Consider the following 19172-nt stretch of genomic DNA (forward strand, 5'->3'; position numbering starts at 1 on the left):
GGACCCCCTCTATACACAATCTTTTCATATTTAAAGCTAATAACAATACTCTAGAATAACATGCTTATATATTTTATCCTGGCATGCGAAATTTTAGCAAATTTGGCTGGAGATATGGGGATGTCAAGACACTGAAAATATAGTTTGGATTAACAAGAATGCCTTCCTCAGACAGTGATAAAAAACTGAAAACTGATGGCGCATAGCATATCTTTTCCTAGGAACTGAGAATGCAGAATATATTAAATTAATATGGCAAATTCCATATTTTTTTCTGTTTGTTTTCAACACTGCTAAATGAATCTATTTTGTGCATTATCAATGCTCCAGGCATTTTCACAGCAGTCCTGTATTAACGCCCATCGACTGGCCTTCTTTTGGGGCATTGCCTTCTTGCTTTGCTTTTCTATCTAGTAATCAGAGGACAAAGAACAGAAGCTGGGCAGTGGATGAGTGGATTGAATGGAAACTTTTCAGGCCTATTCGTAGTCACTTGTCCATGGTTCCTGCAGAGTCCCCTATTCACCAGGGCAAACAAAGTTTTTTGTGTAAAGGCTACATAGTAAATATTAATATTTTAGACATTGTAGGCCAAAGGGTAAAATAGAGAAAAATCGTGCAGGTACTTACATAATAAGAGAGAAAAAATTTCTACACAATTTTGTATAATTAAAATTCAAAATACAACTGAATATATATATGTTTTAAAATATAGGCCTACTAATAAAAATGGAATTTTTGTATAAATGCTGAAGTTTGAATTTCATTTAGTTTTCATGCCACAAATATTATCATTTTATTTCCAAACATTTAAAAATATAAAAGAACTCATTAGCCCATGAGCTAAATAAAAATAGGGTGGGCTATAATCTGCCAATTCTCCATACAGACATGTTTCTTCCTCCTTATAAAAAATACCCATTTATGGCTGGACACAGTGGCTTATGCCATAATCCCAGCACTTTCGGAGACCAAGGCGGGAGGATCACTTGAGCCCAGGAATTCAGGATCAACCTGGGAAATATAGCAAGAACCTGTCTCTACAAAAAATATTTTTAAAAATTAGTAGGGTGTGATAGCATGTGCCTGCAGTCCCAGGTACTCAGGACCCTCAGGGAGGAGGATCACTTGAGCCTGGGAAGTCAAGGCTGCAGTAAGTCCTGAAGGTGCCATTGCACCAAAGCCTGAGTGACAGAGTGAGGTTTTGTCTAAAAAAAATATATACATATACACACACACACACAAACATATGTATATGTATGTATATACACACATATATACATACATATATATATACCCCTTTATATACATACATATATATAATCCCTTTAGGTACTCTGCATGAGATTATCATGATCAAACGTTCCTCTCCCCAGCCACCCTCTGCTTGCTCTAAGGCAGTCTTCACCTGTCCTTTATCCTGAAGGTCCACATGAGCTGTTTTCTAACTGTCAAAACCTGGCAGGTAAAGTATAGACAGTCCTTCACTTAGAATGATTTGACTTGCAATTTTTCAATTTTGCAATGATGCGAAAGTGATACATATCTAGTAGAAATCATACTTCTAGTACTCATACAACCATTCGTTTTTCATTTCCAGTATCATTTTCAATAAATTACATGAAATATTCAACACTTTATCATATAATAGATTTTGTGTTAGATGATTGTACCCATGTGTAGGCTCATGTAAATGCTCTGGGCACATTTAAGTTATGTTAGGCTGTGCTACGATGTTTGGCAGGTTGTGTATTAGTTGTGTTTTCAACTTAAAATTGTTTGATTGGACATAACCCCATCATAATTGGAGGACTGTCTGTATTTGGACTTGAGGGTCTTTCATATGAGAATTTGGGAGAGCAGTTTTTTTTTTTAAAGTGGGACTTTAAGATGAACTATTCAGGTCAATGCTGAGTGTAGACCCAATACCCTGTTTAGTGTCAGGAGGGGCTTCCTTTCCAGCTTCACTGATGATTGTGTGGGAAGACTGTTTACTATATGGGAAGCTACTCTGCATCTCTCATGTAAAGAGAAAAGGAGTCACCTGTGTGGGTTATCAAGAAACTTCACCCTGATAATGAAGGGCTTAGATAAGGTCTAAAACCCAGGGCAGAGAGAGAAATCACTCCTCTCTGAATATCCCCAGGTTCTGGAGAGCAGCACCACCTTCTACGTTCCAATGAGGCTGGGCCTTTTGCCTGCTCCCTTCCTGGCATCACGGACCCCAAGACTTGCTTGATTGCAGTGAGCCTTCCTGGAAGGGCTTTGCCCCTCACCACTCCCATCTCCATCCTGCACTCTGGAAGCCTTGACCAGTCTCACTATCTCAGAGGAGGCTTTTCCTCAGGTTTTGGGTTGCCTGTTTGCAACTGGGCAGAATCTTCCACATTCTCATTCTCAGTTTCTGCTTTCTAGGTCCATGACTGTCTCTTTCCCCATGCGCCTGCTGGCTTCCCATCGACTCCTGCTTTCCCTGATTCACTCTTAGCATGTGTTGCTCTATCTATTTTATCTCCCTGCTACCGTAAACCCCCACAGCCTTGCTGGACTTTACAAAGCTAACAACATATAAGCTGGAACCATGCACATCCTAGAAGGGCAGAAATGCATCTTGATGTATATTGATACATAAAAAAGTATACAGTTGGCCTTCTGCATCTGTGGGTTCCACATCTGTGGCATCAACCAACTATGGATCAAAAATATTCTGAAAAAAATTATTTCTGTACTGAACACATACAGACATTTTTCTTGGTCCTCATTCCCTAAACAATAAAGCATAACAACTACTGGTGTAGCATTTACATTATATTAGGTACCATAAGTAATCTAGGGGTTATTTAAGATATCTGCAAGGGTGTGCGTAGCCTATATGCAAACACTATTTTATACAAGCGACTTGAGAATTCTCAGATTTTGGTATCTGTGGGAGATTTTGGAACCAATCCCCCATGGACACTGAGGGATGTTTGTATACTGATATTCTATACAGTATTGAATATACAGAGTAGGTATATAATTCACAAAACTGTTTTGAATAATAAATGAATTATTATTTATAAAGCACTTAGAGCCGGGCACTTAACAGTTTTATGCTTAAACACAAATATAAAGATGCTTATTTATATTTATTAAGCTTATACAAAGTTTCTGCTTTAAATGTATACATGATTCATGAAGAGAAAAGAAAAATGAATGCATTTTACACATTTAAACCAAAAGAAGGCTCCGGCAAACAAATGAAATAGGCTCTTCCAAAGTTTGAATACTCTCTCATGGAGACTGATAATATGCCAAGAAAGCCAAATTCCTTTCTCGTGTGTCCAAAAGGCTAACATTTTCTGCTTTGGGATAGGTGGCCTTTTGTGTTACTCCCCGAACGTCTTCCCCCAGGGGTCTCTCCTTATTCATCAACCAGCTTGTTAAGTCTTTTGAGTTCTGTGGGTTGTAAGGAGATGTAAATGCTAAATAACAAAACCCATAAGCCAACTCCAAGTGTATTATATACTCAGAAGCTAACTTAGCTTTTTACATAATCAATGCGAGCTGTTATTCTCTTGTGGCCAGATGGCTCTGATCGAAATATTCTGCTATTAATGTCAATACATTACCAGGATATCCAAGCAGCAGTCCGCTGAATAATTTCAATAGAAAAAGATGGTCAATCCCTTGGGCTGTAAGACAAGTATTACTTTCATAAAAGGGAAAAGCCAACATTATTTTCTTTGGAGCCATTGTTGGAAGGCTGAATCTTTTAATGTAATCGATCTAAGTCTACAAGAAAACTCTCCCAAACAAAGCTATAGTCCTAGTCTCTGTTCTGTGCAAAACCCACATCAAAAGTCAGATCTTGCCTTCTCAAATGTAATCGGAGTGGGTTTAACTCATTTTACTTTATAATACGCTACCCATGCTCCCCTGCAAATGTTCCAGGATCTAAGTCCATAGTCCATACAAGTTCCTTGGCTTCTTGACTACGTTAATAAGGAGCAAAGCAGCTAAGGGAATAACGGATTGGAAAATCACAGAAAAGACCTGGTCAATGTTTCAGGGACGAGCTGGGCAGGAAGGTGGATGGTTATGGTGAGGGAAATGTTGCTGGTGATAGGCATGTTAATTTGCTTTCTCCAAATTATAAAAGTAATTTTTTTCTTTGTACCTATTGAAAGAGACAACAATTACTTCTACCTGTCCCAAAAGCAAAAAGCTCTATTTTCTCTTCAAGGAATTTTGTTTTTGATGTTCTCTGAGAAACTTATATTCATCCTTCAGGTCCCAGGTTCAAAGACATTCTCATTGTGTGTCCTCATAGCATTTTCTTTTTAAAAGAAGCACATGCCAATGAACATCCTTTATAAATTTGTCAATAAACTATGATCGTATCAAAGAAAAACTTCTTACATATAGCTTTTGAAGTTTTATCGCATTAATTTCATGAGTAATGACTTTTGATGTGGGTTTTGAACACAGCAGAGATGACTAGGCATCTCTTTTCTCTATTCGGTATTTATTTCTGTATTACCAACACATCCTACAATGCTCTACACGTCGTAGGTGCTCACTGACATTTGGGGTACAAAGGAAGGTGGGGGGCCGGGCATGGTGGCTCATGCCTGTAATCCCAGCACTTTGGGAGGCCTAGGCAGGAGGATCACTTGAGCCCAGGAGTTCAAGACCAGCCTGGGAAACATAGGGAGATCTTGTCTCTACAAAAAAATTTAAAAGTTAGCTGGGCATGGTGGTATGTGCCTTTCGTCCCAGCTACTTTGGAGGCTGAGGTGGGAGGATTGCTTGAGCCTGGAAGGTTGAGGCTGAAGTGAGCTGTGAGCTGTGATTGTGCCACTGTGGTTCAGCCTGGGTGATAGAGTGAGATCTTGTCTCTTAAAAAAATAAAAAGACAGATAGGTTAAATGACAATGTAATTATTTCCACAGAAATTTTAAAATTATTTATGATAGGAGTAATTTTCTCTTCATCAACTGACCTGCGATGCAAAGTAGACAGATGTGATTTAAATTCTCATGAAATCAGGAATTATACCAAATGTCCAGTGTCTGTGCTCACTGGTTTTCCTGTGGGCTACTGAGATTGCTTCCTGACTGACTTCCCTAATATAATGATCTTCACTTAACTGCTAGCTGTCACTCACAAATACAGTCTTTCTGTAAAAATACAGTGGGTTTTTAGGAAAAGCCCATTGTTTTTAAGAAAAGCCCACTCCTTTAGTGTGATATGGGAAACTCCCCTCCTTGTTCTGCACCCAACCTTCATCTCCCCATCTCCTTCCAGAGTTCTCTCTCCACCTGATCCTAGTCTCACCAGAGTATCCTCACCATCTTCCATGCAGGGTGATTTTTAAACTTTCTCTTAGGCACACCAATTTTCAGATGAGTGTCTTTCTTCATTCCTGGTTTCAAGAGGAGGAATTTTTCCTATGTACACCCCTGGACTTTCTCTGCCCCTTTACTCACTTGGCTACCCAGTGAATTTGAAAAGACCAATTGGGTTTGCTCAGCTCTGCCTGGCTCTGCTTCCTCTTGACATCTGCCTGCCTTCAGAGAACCTGAGATCTCCCAGCTCCTTCGGGAACCCAGACCCTGAAGATGTGCACTGGGGTGAGGAGGTGAAGACTCACCATAGGATTCTGCCCAATTTTGGAGAGTCATTAAGCCCACTTGGCCAATAAAACTAAAGTCCCATCTGTTCACTTATCCCCTATAAGTAACTTTCAATGATATCTTGAGTTCCGCCAAGTACTTCTTTTATTTCTCGAATTGGTCAGAACTTGGATGCTGAAAAGGGATACTATTTCTTTCTTTCTTTATTTCTTGAGATAGGGTCTCACTCCAGCACGCAGGTTGGAGTGCGGTGGCATGATCTTGGCTCACTGCCACCTTGACTTCCCAGGCTCAACCGATCCTCCAACATCAGCCTACAGAGTAGCTAAGACCACAGGCAGGCACCACCACACCCAGCTAATTTCTGTATTTTGTGTAGAGACAGAGTTTTGCCATGTTGCCCAGGCTGGTCTAGAAATCCTGGGCTCAAGTGATCTGCCTGCCTTGACCTCTCAAAGTTTTGGGATTACAGGTGTGAACCACCATGCCAGGGCCCCTGGGGGTACTATTTAACCCCTCAGAGACCCCTAAGTCAAACTTCATAGTTCAGATGTTACCAGTTCCTGAGGCCCTTCCTAACTTCCTCAGCAGGTATTAATTACTCATTACTTTATGATCCCATTTTTTAGAAAGAATGTCTTTTGGTGATTACTGTATTCTGCCTTAAGGAGAACTTCCTCTACTTAACTGTAAGTAAACTCATTCTGACAGACTCCCCAGCCCTCTCAGGTAACATTCTGGTTCTTACAGTGCCTCACACTCAAAAGGTAGTTTAAATACATGCTTGTGAAATAAAACAAAATAAAAAGGTACAATGCTTAGGATCATACCTTAGGACTAGAAGAGATAAAGGGACGGGAGTAACGTGGTAATCATGAAGGGGTTGCTTGTCATACCTCAACACTGTTGGAAGGTATCCTGCCAAAATGGAGATGACAGCCAATTGGGTGGCCTCACGGTGTCCTTTTACAGGCCTTAACTACGGGGTCTCAGCAGTGGTCAGAGACCTAGAGAAGAACATGCTGAGTGCCTTGGGTGGGTGTTTGCATTTCACCTGTCCATCTGGATTACATCTGAAAGAGCCCAGATTCTTAGGGACTTGAACAGCCAATTTCAATTCAGCTGTCCCGCACTTTTAAATTGAAGTCTCACTCTTTCTCAGAATTGAACCCAGCTAAAGTGACAAAGTAGCTCAGCCACCAGGGAGAAAACATTAACAAAGGTTTACATTCTTCCCCTTGCTGGAAGGATGTCTACCAAGCTATGATTTCCTCCAGCTGAAATGAACAGGAACTATATGACTGAAATGGAAACCTAATTCTGTTCCCACTGAGGGGACTGGTATGTTTTCACAGCTCAAATGCTGTAAGCTAGCGATGACCTTCATTCACCACCTAGGTCATTAAAGTAACCATTATCATACATGAGACAAAGCAAAGGCAATGATTCCTCTGGATCTAGTAATGGTATTTCATCCAATTTCTGATCCACAGTTGGGAAAAGTGATAAATTGTTACTTGATTATCTGGGCATCTTTTGTGAAAAATAACTTGTTAAGTCTAATCTGATCGAATCTTTACTGTGACTAAATCCTCAGTGAGAAATATGGTGACAACATTGTGGGGAACCTACTTTCTTCTGGAAAAGGAGTTCCCTCCTTGTTTCCATGTGCAGGGAGCTCCATTTGAATGGCACATCTAGCCTCTTGTCTTTCCTTTACTTCTCTCCACATATAGAATTGAATAACCTGATTGGTGGCTACTATTGTGTTTCTTGATTGGATACAGCTAATCCTGCAGTAATGGGAAAATTAACTTATTTCTTCCTTTCCCTCCAGGGACCAGTGCCAATCAGTCATCTTGGTACAAAATGTCTGCTACAGACCAATCTTTCTTCTCTGGTGGAGTTTCTTGGAGCTGAGGCAGGCCAGCAAATCCATTTGACCCTCACACTAAGTCATTGAGTCCAACAACTTCATCATTAATAAAAATGATATTTTGATCTCCACCTGCCTGACTGTGGTGTCTAGTTCTCAATTTGAAGGCTTGATACTTGATTGTATCCAGTCAAGAGCGGGATACAGTTTACTGGGTCTCTCCAAACTCCAACACCATGAACTGCAATGCAGTCATTTCTGTTTCTGACATTCGCTTTGCGGCAGCACTGAACAAAGTTGAGCCTCTGGTTCAACTCTGAACATAAACTTTTTTTTTTCAAGTACAAATATTACTTTCTCTGAAAGACAATTTTTTCTTGAAGTCCTTAATTTATGCATCTTAGAAACAAAAAACAACTGCAACATGGCAGCATGTTTAAAAAGCTCATTACAAATGGAACTAAAAACAAAGTTGCTTGTGAATTTCTGGGTTGTAGTGGAAGATTTAATGTACTGAAGTCCACTGGGCCAACTGAATGTAGATAGTTTATACCTGTCATCCCAGAGTAATTATTCCGGATAAATTAATGTTATTCTCTCTCCCTAAGGAGAAGTAGCCATTGCTGAGCACTGGCCGGGTGTCAGGCACTCAGGCAGGTGGGCTGCATATCTTAATCTGCTCAACAACCTTCTGATAAAGATATAGTTGACCCTTGAACAACATGGGTTTGAACTGCATGGGGCCACTTGTATGTAGATTTTCTTCTACCTCTGCCACTTCTTGAGGCAGCAAGACCAACCCCTCCTCTTCTTCTTTCTTCTCAGCCTACTCAATATGAAGATGATGAGGATGAAGACTTTCATGATGCCCACTTCTACTTTGTGAAGAGTAATGTATTTTCTTTTCTTCTTCCTTATGATCTTCTTAATATGATTTTCTTTAGCTTACTTTATTGTAAGAATACAGTATGTAATATACAAAATATGTGTTAATTGGTGGTTTATGTTATAGATAAGACGTCTGATCAACAGTGGGCGATTGATGGTATTTTTTTTGAGAAGTCGAAAGTTATGCACAAATTTTTCACGAACCCTCTAAGGGCAGCATTGTTCAAGGGTCGACTGTATTGTCATTTCCACTTTACAGTTAAGGAAACTGAGGCATAAAGGGTAAATTGCAAAATTGACACAACTAATAAGTGTCAGAAATGGGTTTCAAGCAAAGTCCTGTTAGGAAACCTAGAGTCTGAATTCTTGATGCTCTACTGAGTTGTCTCTCACTGAGGTGACCATCGAATCTGTCATACAATCAGGACATACGTGCAAGTAAAGGGGTCATTATTAATAATTACTCAGGGATAAAAGGTATAAATTAGGGTTATTTAATCCTGAACAAACCAGTATATACAGTCACTCTACCTTGCTCATACCTTCGGGTCTCAAACTGGTTTCTGGTAGCTTTTAAATATAGATATAAATCTCAAATATTTAAAAAGGGACCCGCATTTGTTCATTGTTCCTTCTCTTTCTGGCTTAAAAGGGCCAAGGCTCACTGTTGCCCCTTCCTGTTTCCTGGGATCAAGTTTCTCGCTCTAAATCACAGCTGTTCATTAACAGAGCTATTTCTTTCTCTAGCTACATGGAAATGAAGCTCCAGGGAAGGATTAGATCATTAAGCAAAGGAAAACAGCCGCAATATAGCAGCACCTGCATAAATCTTATAAGGGGAAAATATAAATTGAATTTTTTTTTTTTCATGTTCTAGCATATTCTTGATGGTGCTGGAAATAAATCCCTTCTACTTTTCTCTCTTATAAATGAATGCCCCATCCAGAAATGAGATGATGAGGAATGAGGAGCCAGTCATGGCCTAGAGACAGGCAATGGGTGCTTTGGGTTCTTAATCACTGGAGTATTTAACCCCATATCCTACTTTGTCCTGTCTGTGAAACAGTTACTTGCTTCTTTCTACTGCTGCCACCAAAGGATCTATTTGATTGCAACGATAGGGGCTAATACCATTATTGTAGAAAGTAGACTATCTTAATGTTATAAATAAGAGAGTGGCACTTTAAGGACTTCTCTTAAAACCCTGATTCTAATGTGCACAAACTAATTCATTCATTGAAAATTATCCCAATAAAGGGGTGTGTAGAAATCTCCACTTCAAATGTCTCTCAATTTTAGTGTGCATCAGAATTCCCTGAAGGAGGAGCGATTAAAACACCCACACTGCTGGACCCCACCTCCAGGGCTTCTGATCAGCAGGTCTAGAATAAGACCTGAGAATGTGCATTTCAAGGAAGTTTCCAAGTGATGCTATTGTTGATGGTCCCAGGACCCATACTTTGAGAACCAGTGCCCCAGCGTAAAGCAGCAGGGAAAGGAGATTTTTGCCTGTGAAAAGAAGTGAAATCTAACATGTGCTTCCGGGAGCAAATTAATGCAAAAGTCCATGGAATGAGATTGAAATAACCATGAACAATGTTTTTTCCAGAAGTCTATTTTAAAGTCTAAACCAGGCATCAGCAATTTTTTTTCTGTAACGGGTCAAATAGCAAATATTTTCAGCTTTCAGGCCAGATGGACTCTGTTGTAACTACTCAACTGTGTAGTTATAGTGATTATGTTGCAGTAAAGCTTTACTTACAAAAACAGACGATGGCAGGCTGGATTTGGCCCACTAGTTGTAGTTTGTTCACCTCTGGGTTTAATGTGATAAATTACATAAGGAAGCGTATATTAGTCTGTTAAGCCTGAGTGTGCCTGTGATCAATGAGAAACTAACCAAGTTGGAAATCTGGCTGTATAAGCCAATCTTTGATGCCTATTTTGGTTGTACAGGATTGATACAATAAGCACTCTTATTATAGAGGCAAAGAGTGGGAGACATGCCCTGTTCTTGCAATTCAGTCCCTAAAACTAGCTGTTTGGGACTATTTGAAAACAAACATGCTACGATTTTACCCTATTTTAACAGGGGTTTCACTGCACTAGTAAAAATTGCCTAGCTATATATTTAGTACCTTTACTATTTGGTGCTTTGCCTGAAAGTAAAGAGTATCTTTTCTGTGGAGCGGGCTAATTTATTGAGTTGTTAATTAATTCAGATTTTGTTTTCCATTTGTTTTTCCTTCTTCTCATTTCAAAAGAGGCCACTGGGGTGTCTATTCTCAGGAGAGGTTTGTGTTGCTGGCCAGAGCTGCTAGAGAACAGAACTTGCCTGGAGAACTTTTGTGGGGGGGAAAAAAAAAGTCCTAAGTCTACCAATTTTCTGAAGGGGAAGAAGAGGAGGGCAAGTGTCTTTGATGGGGGAAAAGTGAGAGCAGATGAGATGTGGAAGAAATGATCTGAACCTTGGACAAGAGGGAAGAAGGGACTCGCAGCATCCCTGACAGTCAGTCCCCAGGTCTCTTCCTGCTTGGCCTGCCAGTAGCATTTGACACAGTTGGCCGTTTCATTCCTTCCTCTTGGAAACACACTCTTCACTTTGGCTTCCAGACAGTGTTGAAGGAAACCAGAATCTTCCATTCTAAAATATGCCTCTTTGACATAAATATTTTTATGATACAATTTTTTAAAATTGTAGAAAGGGCTGCCTGAGCTCCCCTTTCTTGCCTATAGCAAGCCACAACAATTCCTGGAGACATTCTGCCTTGCCTCTGTTTACCTAAAAGCAGAATTACGAAGACAAAAGGTCTTTCTACCCTCCTCACTCCCACCTCTCCCACCTGAAAACAAGATAGAAGTTCTCTTTGAACAGACCTTTATCACCTCAGAGAGGAGCTAGAGTGAGGACATTTTACTCCCTATCAATTTACCTTCCTACATTTTCCCACCTCTGGGAGCCTAGGACTGCCTTCCTCTTTGCCTTGTCACTTTCCCAAAATGTACTGTTCTGGCCAGGCACGGTGCCTCACGCCTGTAATCTCAACACTTTGGGAGGCTGAAGTGGGCAGATCACTCGAGTCCACTAGCTCAAGATCAGCCTGGCCAACATGGCAAAACCCTAGTTCTACCAAAAAAAAAAAAAAAAAAAAATTAACTGGGCATGGTGGCAGGCACCTGTAACCCCAGCTATTTAGGTGGCTAAGGCAGGAGAATCCCTTGAACTCAGGAGGCGGAAGTTCCACTGAGCCGAGATCGCACCACTGGGCAACAGAGAAAGACTCCATCTCAAACAAACAAACAAACAAACACCCAAAAAACTATTGTTCTTTGTTGGATATACTATGTAAGTAGACTTCTAAACCACTGCTTTTGCACACATCCCCTGCGTGATGTGAACTGCATGTGTTAAGAGTTTGATTTTCTCTTTTTCTCTCATTATTTTGTTACAGAGGTTTGTCTCAGCTACAAATTTACAAGGGTTAAAGAAAATTCCATTTTCTCCCCTTCAGTTCTCTCTCCCAGTTTCTCTCTTACCTCACTAGCTGCTCCTTCTTCCTCTTTTTTGCTAGTTCCTCCTTGCCTACCTGACGTCTGACAGTAAGACTGTCCCCAAACTCAGTTCTTGGTTGTCCTTCCTCCCCTTCCCTTCCCTTCTTCCCTGATCGTCCCCATGACTCCCTTTGAAATTTCGGCTCCTACTCTGCACTCCCTTCTCTGCTTTCTCTCTCTCCTTAGCCCTTATCACTATTCAATACACTATATATTTTGCTTAATTTCTATCTCCTCCCCTGCAAATGCAAACTCCGTAAAGGTAGGAATTACGCAGGCAACTTGTCTTAGGGGGACTGCTGTGAGGTCCACTGTAGCATGCTGAACCTGAGGCTGCTGAACCCTGCTGACCAGTGATGCCGGCTGCAGCCAGGGTCCCACTGGCTTTACTTTGGCATGGGAGTTCCAGAGCAACCCACTTTGCAGAGATCAAGCAAGCATGGACAAATTTATCAGTGGTTACTTCGGCTGACAAAAGTTAAGAGGCTCTTTCTTAACATTCCAAGTACTCTGTAAGCACGAGAGAAGGAGCATGATCATGAAAGAGAGAGAGAAGAGAGGCAGAGGAGGGTGGGGTGAGGCAGAGACGGGGCGGTGGTGCGGGGGGGGGGGAGGTGGAGAAAGAGACAGAGACAGAGACAGACCGAGAGACCTAAAAAAGGTTAAGATTGACTTTACCAAAAATGAGGGGGAAAGGGTCTTGGAATTGGGTTTATTTGAATAAAAGAAAATGTTTACCAAGTGACATTTCCTACATACCTAAGTTTATGAAGAATAATTCATACACCCTATAAGAGTTCTTATTACTTGAATAATGAAAAAAAATAAACAAAAGAAAATAAATCCTGCTTTACATGTGCAAAAATAGAATCTAAGAATGGAAATACAAAGATAAAGTGAACTTTCTACTTCTCCCCAAACTCTTCATGCGGGCACGCCATGTTTAATTGCAGCTCGTTTCTCCGCCTCCCGCAGGATTTTATTATAAATTCTATCATGCACCAGAGTCAGTGTGCACTTCCTCTGTTCTCCCTCTGGGTGGAAGAAATGCTGCTAATGAGGAAGGGCTCAGCTCAGATTTGTTTGATGACCAGAAAAGCTGACTCTTCAATCTTTTCCTCCCTGTTTTAGCAAAGGCACACCTGTTTGTTCACCCTGCCTCGTTCCAGCAGGAATTGCCCAGTACCCCATGTGAACCCAGAGATGCCAAGGCTCCTTAGCCAATGAGAGTTCTTGCTTCCTCTGCCTGCGATTTGGGCCTTGAATGTTTGCCTGCTGGGCTGCAGCACGTGAAACTCATTACGCAGCTTTGAAACCTGGCCTCCAACACAGAACGAGAACAGCCTGTTCATGAGGAGAAGAGCTGTTTGTTTCAGCTATGGGTGCCAAAAAAGAAAAAAAAATCAACTGTTTCCTTATTTGGCCATTTTAGGGCATAAAATCTCTATTTTCCTCCTTTGCCTCAGGGGTTTATGATCTTGAGCTGAGGGTTCAAGGTTAAAAAGTTTTTGGCCAGTGACGGTGGCTCACACCTGTAATCCCAGCACTTTGGGAGGCTGAGGCAGGCGGATCACAAGGTAAGGAGTTTGAGACCAGCTTGGTCAATATGGTGAAACCCTGTCTCTACTACAAATACAAAAATTAGCTGGGCGTGGTGGTGCACGCCTGTAGTCCCAGCTACTTGGGAGGCTGAGGCAGAAGATTCGCTTGAACTCGGGAGGCGGAGGTTGCAGTGAGCTGAGATCGTCCCACTGCACTCCAGCTGGGCAACAGAGTGAGACTCTGTCGCAAAAAAAAAAAAAAAAAAAAAAGTTTCTATTCTGTTAACAGCTATGACAACTATGACAACTTTATTAGTGATATCTGGGAGCACTATTTACAATCATTTCCCAAGCCTATATGAATGATTCTTCAATTTTACATCTATTAGTTTCAATGACTTGACATGATCTAAATAATAATTTGAAGAGACAGACAAATAATTATAAATCCTAAGAAGAGACTTTGAAGGGTCCTATGATAAAGTCCCTGGTTTTAAGATGATTATCTCAAGCAAATTAAAATCTCAGCTTGCTTTTCTTTAACATCCCCAGGGAATGAAACACCTTATCTTCCCTAAATATATCTTGCTATAAAACTGTTGATCATGGCAGAAAAGTGCTTGGTCAGCATAAGTTTTCCCATTAATTTTATGTGTGTCTAACTTTCTAAAATTAGCATCCTTTTCTACTGAATGGAATGATCCTAATCTGGACTGAAAAGCAACCATGGGCAATTATCATTTTTGAATAAATGGAAGAAAATCAATAGTTATTTCTTTTTCCATGGATATGAAAATACTGAGGCCATGGTACACTGACTGCTGTAAAATATATATCATTAGACTCTCTAAATTCATAAGATAAAAATGACTTAACAATCATGATTCAACAGGAACACAGTCAACTTTCTCAGACTAAATGCTTTTATACCCATGAATTGGAAGTATGCATGATGGTCTTTGCCTGTACATGTTGCTATTTATTTATCCCGAGCCTTCCTATGTCATTAGTGTTTTATGATTTGTCCTTTTTTTTTTTTTATAGCTTTTTAGTATCTAATCCCTTCTATTACATCTTTGTGTCAGGTTGGAAATCAGAGCTAAAATTAAGCCAGGGAAATCAAATAGTGATGCTTATAACAATTTGTTGAGCACCTACTTGCATAGGCTAGGCACTATGCAAGGTTTTCAGAATGACAACAATGAATAAGACACAGGCTGTGCTCTATAGGATCTCACAATCTACAGAAGATGGGAGACTGTGAAGGTAGATGGGAGACTATGAAGGCTCCATTCTACCAAAAGGAGCTGTATGTGGGAGAGGCTGATATAGAGTGCAGCAAGAGCATGGAGGATGAGGTGAATGTGGGCCCAGGAGGATACCAGGGGATGAGTTGGAGGGATGGGAGTTCTGATAAGATTACAGAGAACAGATGATTTTTAATCTGAGACTTAGAAGAAATGTAGGTTTTCGCCAGGAAGTTAGAGTGAGAAGAGAATGAAATTTTAGCAAATGTCAGAAAGAGACAAAACCACATCCAGTAGGTATATCATTTAAGGGAAACTGCAAGTATCTTGAAATGGGTGGGACATAAGATCTACATGGTGTTATGTTAGGCGAAGAAGCTATAAAATCAGATGAAAAATATGAAAGGTAGTTAGTAATGAAATAAGGAAGATATTGGGTTCCATCAAGATAACAGGTTTCTATGTTATGCTAGGAACCTATTGTATCTAACCACCAACAGTAAACTTTGCTGACTTTGAGACCAAAATGCCAGGCAAACATTTGTGACCCAACTCTTTCTAATCTGAAAAGAGAGCTCAGAATTCTTCCCTGAATGTAAAAGTGTCTAAGAAGTCTTAGAATGGTGGACAGCTCTCCTGTTCAGACCTACTTGTTTACAAGAACTATCCCAGTCCCTGAACAACTAATTCCAATGTAGAAAAGTCTCTTTGCTGAAAAAAGGGAGGTCTTTAGCTTGAATAGGAAAATGGGTGAGATAAACATGACAAGCCAATACCAAGAAACCAGTTTCACTCAAATTTGTTCTGTCCCCTCAAAGTTATTTTTTTGGCTTCATTATTATCTTTATTGACAAAGTAACTTTTCATTAACAAGCATGACAAATATTTCAGTGACACAGCCAACTGTGTCAAGTCGTTTCATAAAATGAAAAAGCAGGGATATAGATTGTGTTGTTTTCTCCACACAAATTATTCCTTAGAGGGAAGACCCTCTAAAAGGCGGCGAAAGCTTTAAACATGTTTACTTGAGAGCACCTGAAAAATGACGTCATTACAGTCTAAAGTGAACTAATCATCAATTTGGCATTTGTGGTTTGGAAGGCCTTTCCCTTGACTGTTTGAGGCAGTAGAAAGTTTGCGTGATTGGGCTGAACAGATTATAGCACCCACAGAAGAAATAAGATGTTCTTGATATACAATCACGTGTTGCATAATGACACTTTGGTCAATGACAGACCACAAATACAATGGTGGTCCCATAAGGTAATAATAGAGCTGAAAAAATCCTATCACCTAGCGACATCTTGATGATCCTGACACTGTGCAGGCCTAGTTTAATGAGTGTGTTTGTGTCTTCACGTTTAAGAAAAAAGTTTAAAAATTAAAAAGATAAAAAATTTTAAGAACAGATAAAAGCTCACAGAATCAGCAAATGAAGAAAATATTTGTGTATAACTGTATAATGTGCTTATGTTTTAAGCTAAGTGTTATTGCAAAATAGCCAAAAAGTTTTAAAAAATTAAAAAGTTTACAACGTAAAAAAGTTACAGTCAGCTAAGGTGAATTTAGTTCTGAATAAAATTTAAAAAATAAATGTAGTATAGCCTAATTATATAGTGTTTATAAAGTTTACAGTAGTGTACAAAAATATTCTAGCACTCACTCAGTGACTCACCCAGAGCAACTTTCAGTCTTGCAAGCACCATTCATGGTAAGTACCCTATTAAGGTATACTATTTGTATCTTTTATACAATGTTTTTACTGTGTGTTTTCTATGTTTAGATACACAAATACTTACCATTATGTTACAATTGCCTACAGTATTCACTACCACATAGTAACATGCTATACAGGTTTGTAGCCTACAAGCAATAGGCTATACCATATAGCCTAGGTGTGTAGTAGGTTATACCATCCAGGTTTGTATAAGTACACTCTATGATGTTCGTGACAAAATCACTTAATGATTCATTTCTGAGGATACAGTATCCCCATCGTTAAGCGATGCATGACAGTATGTGTAAACTGTCCAGGGGAATCTTCACTTCCTTTTCAAGTTACATGGTTTGGACCCAGAACTATTAGTCTTTGAGATCATATTTCACTCCTTCCTAATTCAAGAGCTCCCTGGATGAAGTTCTACTATGACCTTTAACATACAGTGTTTCTAATCTCTCTCATGGGACAGTTATGGGCCCAATGATGGAAATTTTCATGTCATGGTTATCCCAATGCATTTGATGATGGTGCAATGATCAAAAAAGATGCCAGTGATGACAATTGAACGTCCCTTTGCCTTCCCAGCCTCCTTCATATATTCTCAGGCATAGGATGACAAAGGGAAGTCCACGAGTCACATGAAGAAAGACTGTAGCCATGGGTACCCGATCAGGAGGTCCTCTGCTTGCCTGTAACCCCACCCTTCTCTCCATCACCCTGACCTTTGGGTACATGATCAGGAGGTCCTCTGCTTGCCCCCATCCCCATGCTCCTCTCCATCACCCTGACCTTTGGGTACATGATCAGGAGGTCCTCTGCTTGCATCTACCCCCACCCTCCTCTCCATCACCCTGTCCTATGGGTACACGATCAGGAGGTCCTCTGCTTGCCTCCGTCCCCACGCTCCTCTCCATCACCCTGTCCTGTGGGTACATGATCAGGAAGTCCTCTGCTTGCCTCCATCCCCATGCTCCTCTCCATCACCCTGTTGTATTTCTTCCTAATGTTGTTTCTCCACCATCTTGCAACTAACCACCATCTTCTTCCCAAAGTTTTGCTTGATGACCCATTCCAAATGAATCAATGCTCAACCTGTATTTGGCACAGAGTTGGTGCTCAGAACAGTTGCTGAATGATATAATGACCCTCAAACTCTCCAAGGTAACAAAACTTTAGGGGAGCCTTTCTTTTTAATGAAATGATGCTTCCATGTATAGGATGAAAGGAGAAAGTGTTTTGGAATTATGTCAGCCTAGGTTTGCACCCAGCTGTCCCACTAATTGGACTTAAGGCAAGGACTTAACCTCTTGGAGGTGCCATTTATTCAACTGTATAAAAGGAAGATAATAATCCCTATCTTGAAGGGTTTTTGTATTAAAAGAGATAGCATATATGAAAATGCCTAGCATAGTACTTGGAACCTAAATAAATGCTTATTCCCTCCTAGTAGTGTCCCAGTAGTGCTGCCAAGCTGTCCTATATGGTATCTTTAGGATGATAAATAATAGGTAGTAACTAATTTCTGGTGTGGTTGAATGTCAGAAGAGATAGAGATAAAACAACAGTCGTAGGGAGTGATATTGTTAGGAAATTGTAAAGGAAATGAAGACCTCTGTAGTTAATTTCTTGGAGTTTAAGAAGAAATTCACATTTTCCATTAATTATACTTACCAACTGAGTCTAATTGGCAACTACCCCAAAATGAATAAAACAAGCGGGAGTCAAGAGAGAAAAACGGCAGGCATCCTGTCAAAAAATAAAATCTTTGAAATTTCTATACCCTATGGTTGCATACACATTTTATTAAAGCAGATGGATTACCCAATTTATATAAATTTATATATGTGATGGCAACTCAAGTTGCACAGTGAAACCTATGTAGAGCATCACCCAGCCCTTCTGTACCAGTTATACCTTGTCTCATCACTCCTTCAACTGGAGAGGTCCTTACAAATCACAGCCCTTTGCTGGAGGAAGTATCATTCTTTATTCTTTTCCAGCCTAGATAGCTGCTGTGGTGTGGAAAGGGTCAAATGAGTTAATATCTGTTAAGTGCTTTTACTGATGCTTAGAACTTAGTAAAACCTCAAGAAATCTTAGTTGTTGTTACATTAATTATAATGATAATTATGAATCTTCCAATTCTGTGTTTTCCAGGAGAGGATAGGAATTCAATTCTTTCCTTCTCTCGTTTTAATAACATTTTCCTGATTTCTGGAGAAATAAGTGTTCCAGTTTCAAGTGTTTACCTACTTTTGACTTAAAAGAACTATCCATTTCGAGGCTAATCTACCCAGTTTCTTTTCTTTTCTTTTTAAAAGAGGAATTGAAACAAAGCTAACATGTTACTCAGCATGCATAATATTATCTGTTGGACTGATTCCTCTTTCTCTCTCAGGCCAAAGTATAGATATAAATTATATCTACATCTATGACTATAGCTACATATCTTCCAAAAAAATCATCAAAACCATTTCAGTATAATTGGCAGGTTTCCTACCAATTTGGTTATTCTTTCCCAAACTGGGAGATAAATTTAATGGTAATATCATATTTCTGGAGTTGCTAAGCAAGCTAGCCTTTGGTCAGATGCCCTCAGAGGAGGACCCCATGAGTTTGAACAGCTCTGCTCTGCCTTCCTTTTGTTCCTTCCTTAGAAACAGCATTAAGGGAAGACCCCAAATCCTCAAGTTAGGTCTCTAGACCCTCGTTTCCTAGGATCAAGCTAGA

General features: G+C 40.0%; 1 protein-coding gene across 33 annotated transcripts in view; it reads right to left on the reverse strand.

Annotated features, from left to right (window-relative positions):
• Positions 1-19172, reverse strand: part of TRPM3 (transient receptor potential cation channel subfamily M member 3) — a 908811-nt gene that overhangs the window by 252586 nt on the left and 637053 nt on the right. For 9 of the 33 annotated variants that reach the window (XM_031934066.1, XM_031934065.1, XM_023213263.1 and 6 more), the window contains exon 7: positions 18114-18188. The exons of the other annotated variants lie outside the window; for them this stretch is intronic. In XM_031934066.1, the coding sequence (XP_031789926.1) occupies positions 18114-18188 (75 nt within the window). The remainder of the gene's footprint in view (positions 1-18113; positions 18189-19172) is intronic. 33 annotated transcript variants of the gene reach the window in all.

The sequence above is a fragment of the Piliocolobus tephrosceles genome, chromosome 14 (genome assembly GCF_002776525.5).
Source record: "Piliocolobus tephrosceles isolate RC106 chromosome 14, ASM277652v3, whole genome shotgun sequence".
NCBI lineage: Eukaryota > Metazoa > Chordata > Mammalia > Primates > Cercopithecidae > Piliocolobus > Piliocolobus tephrosceles.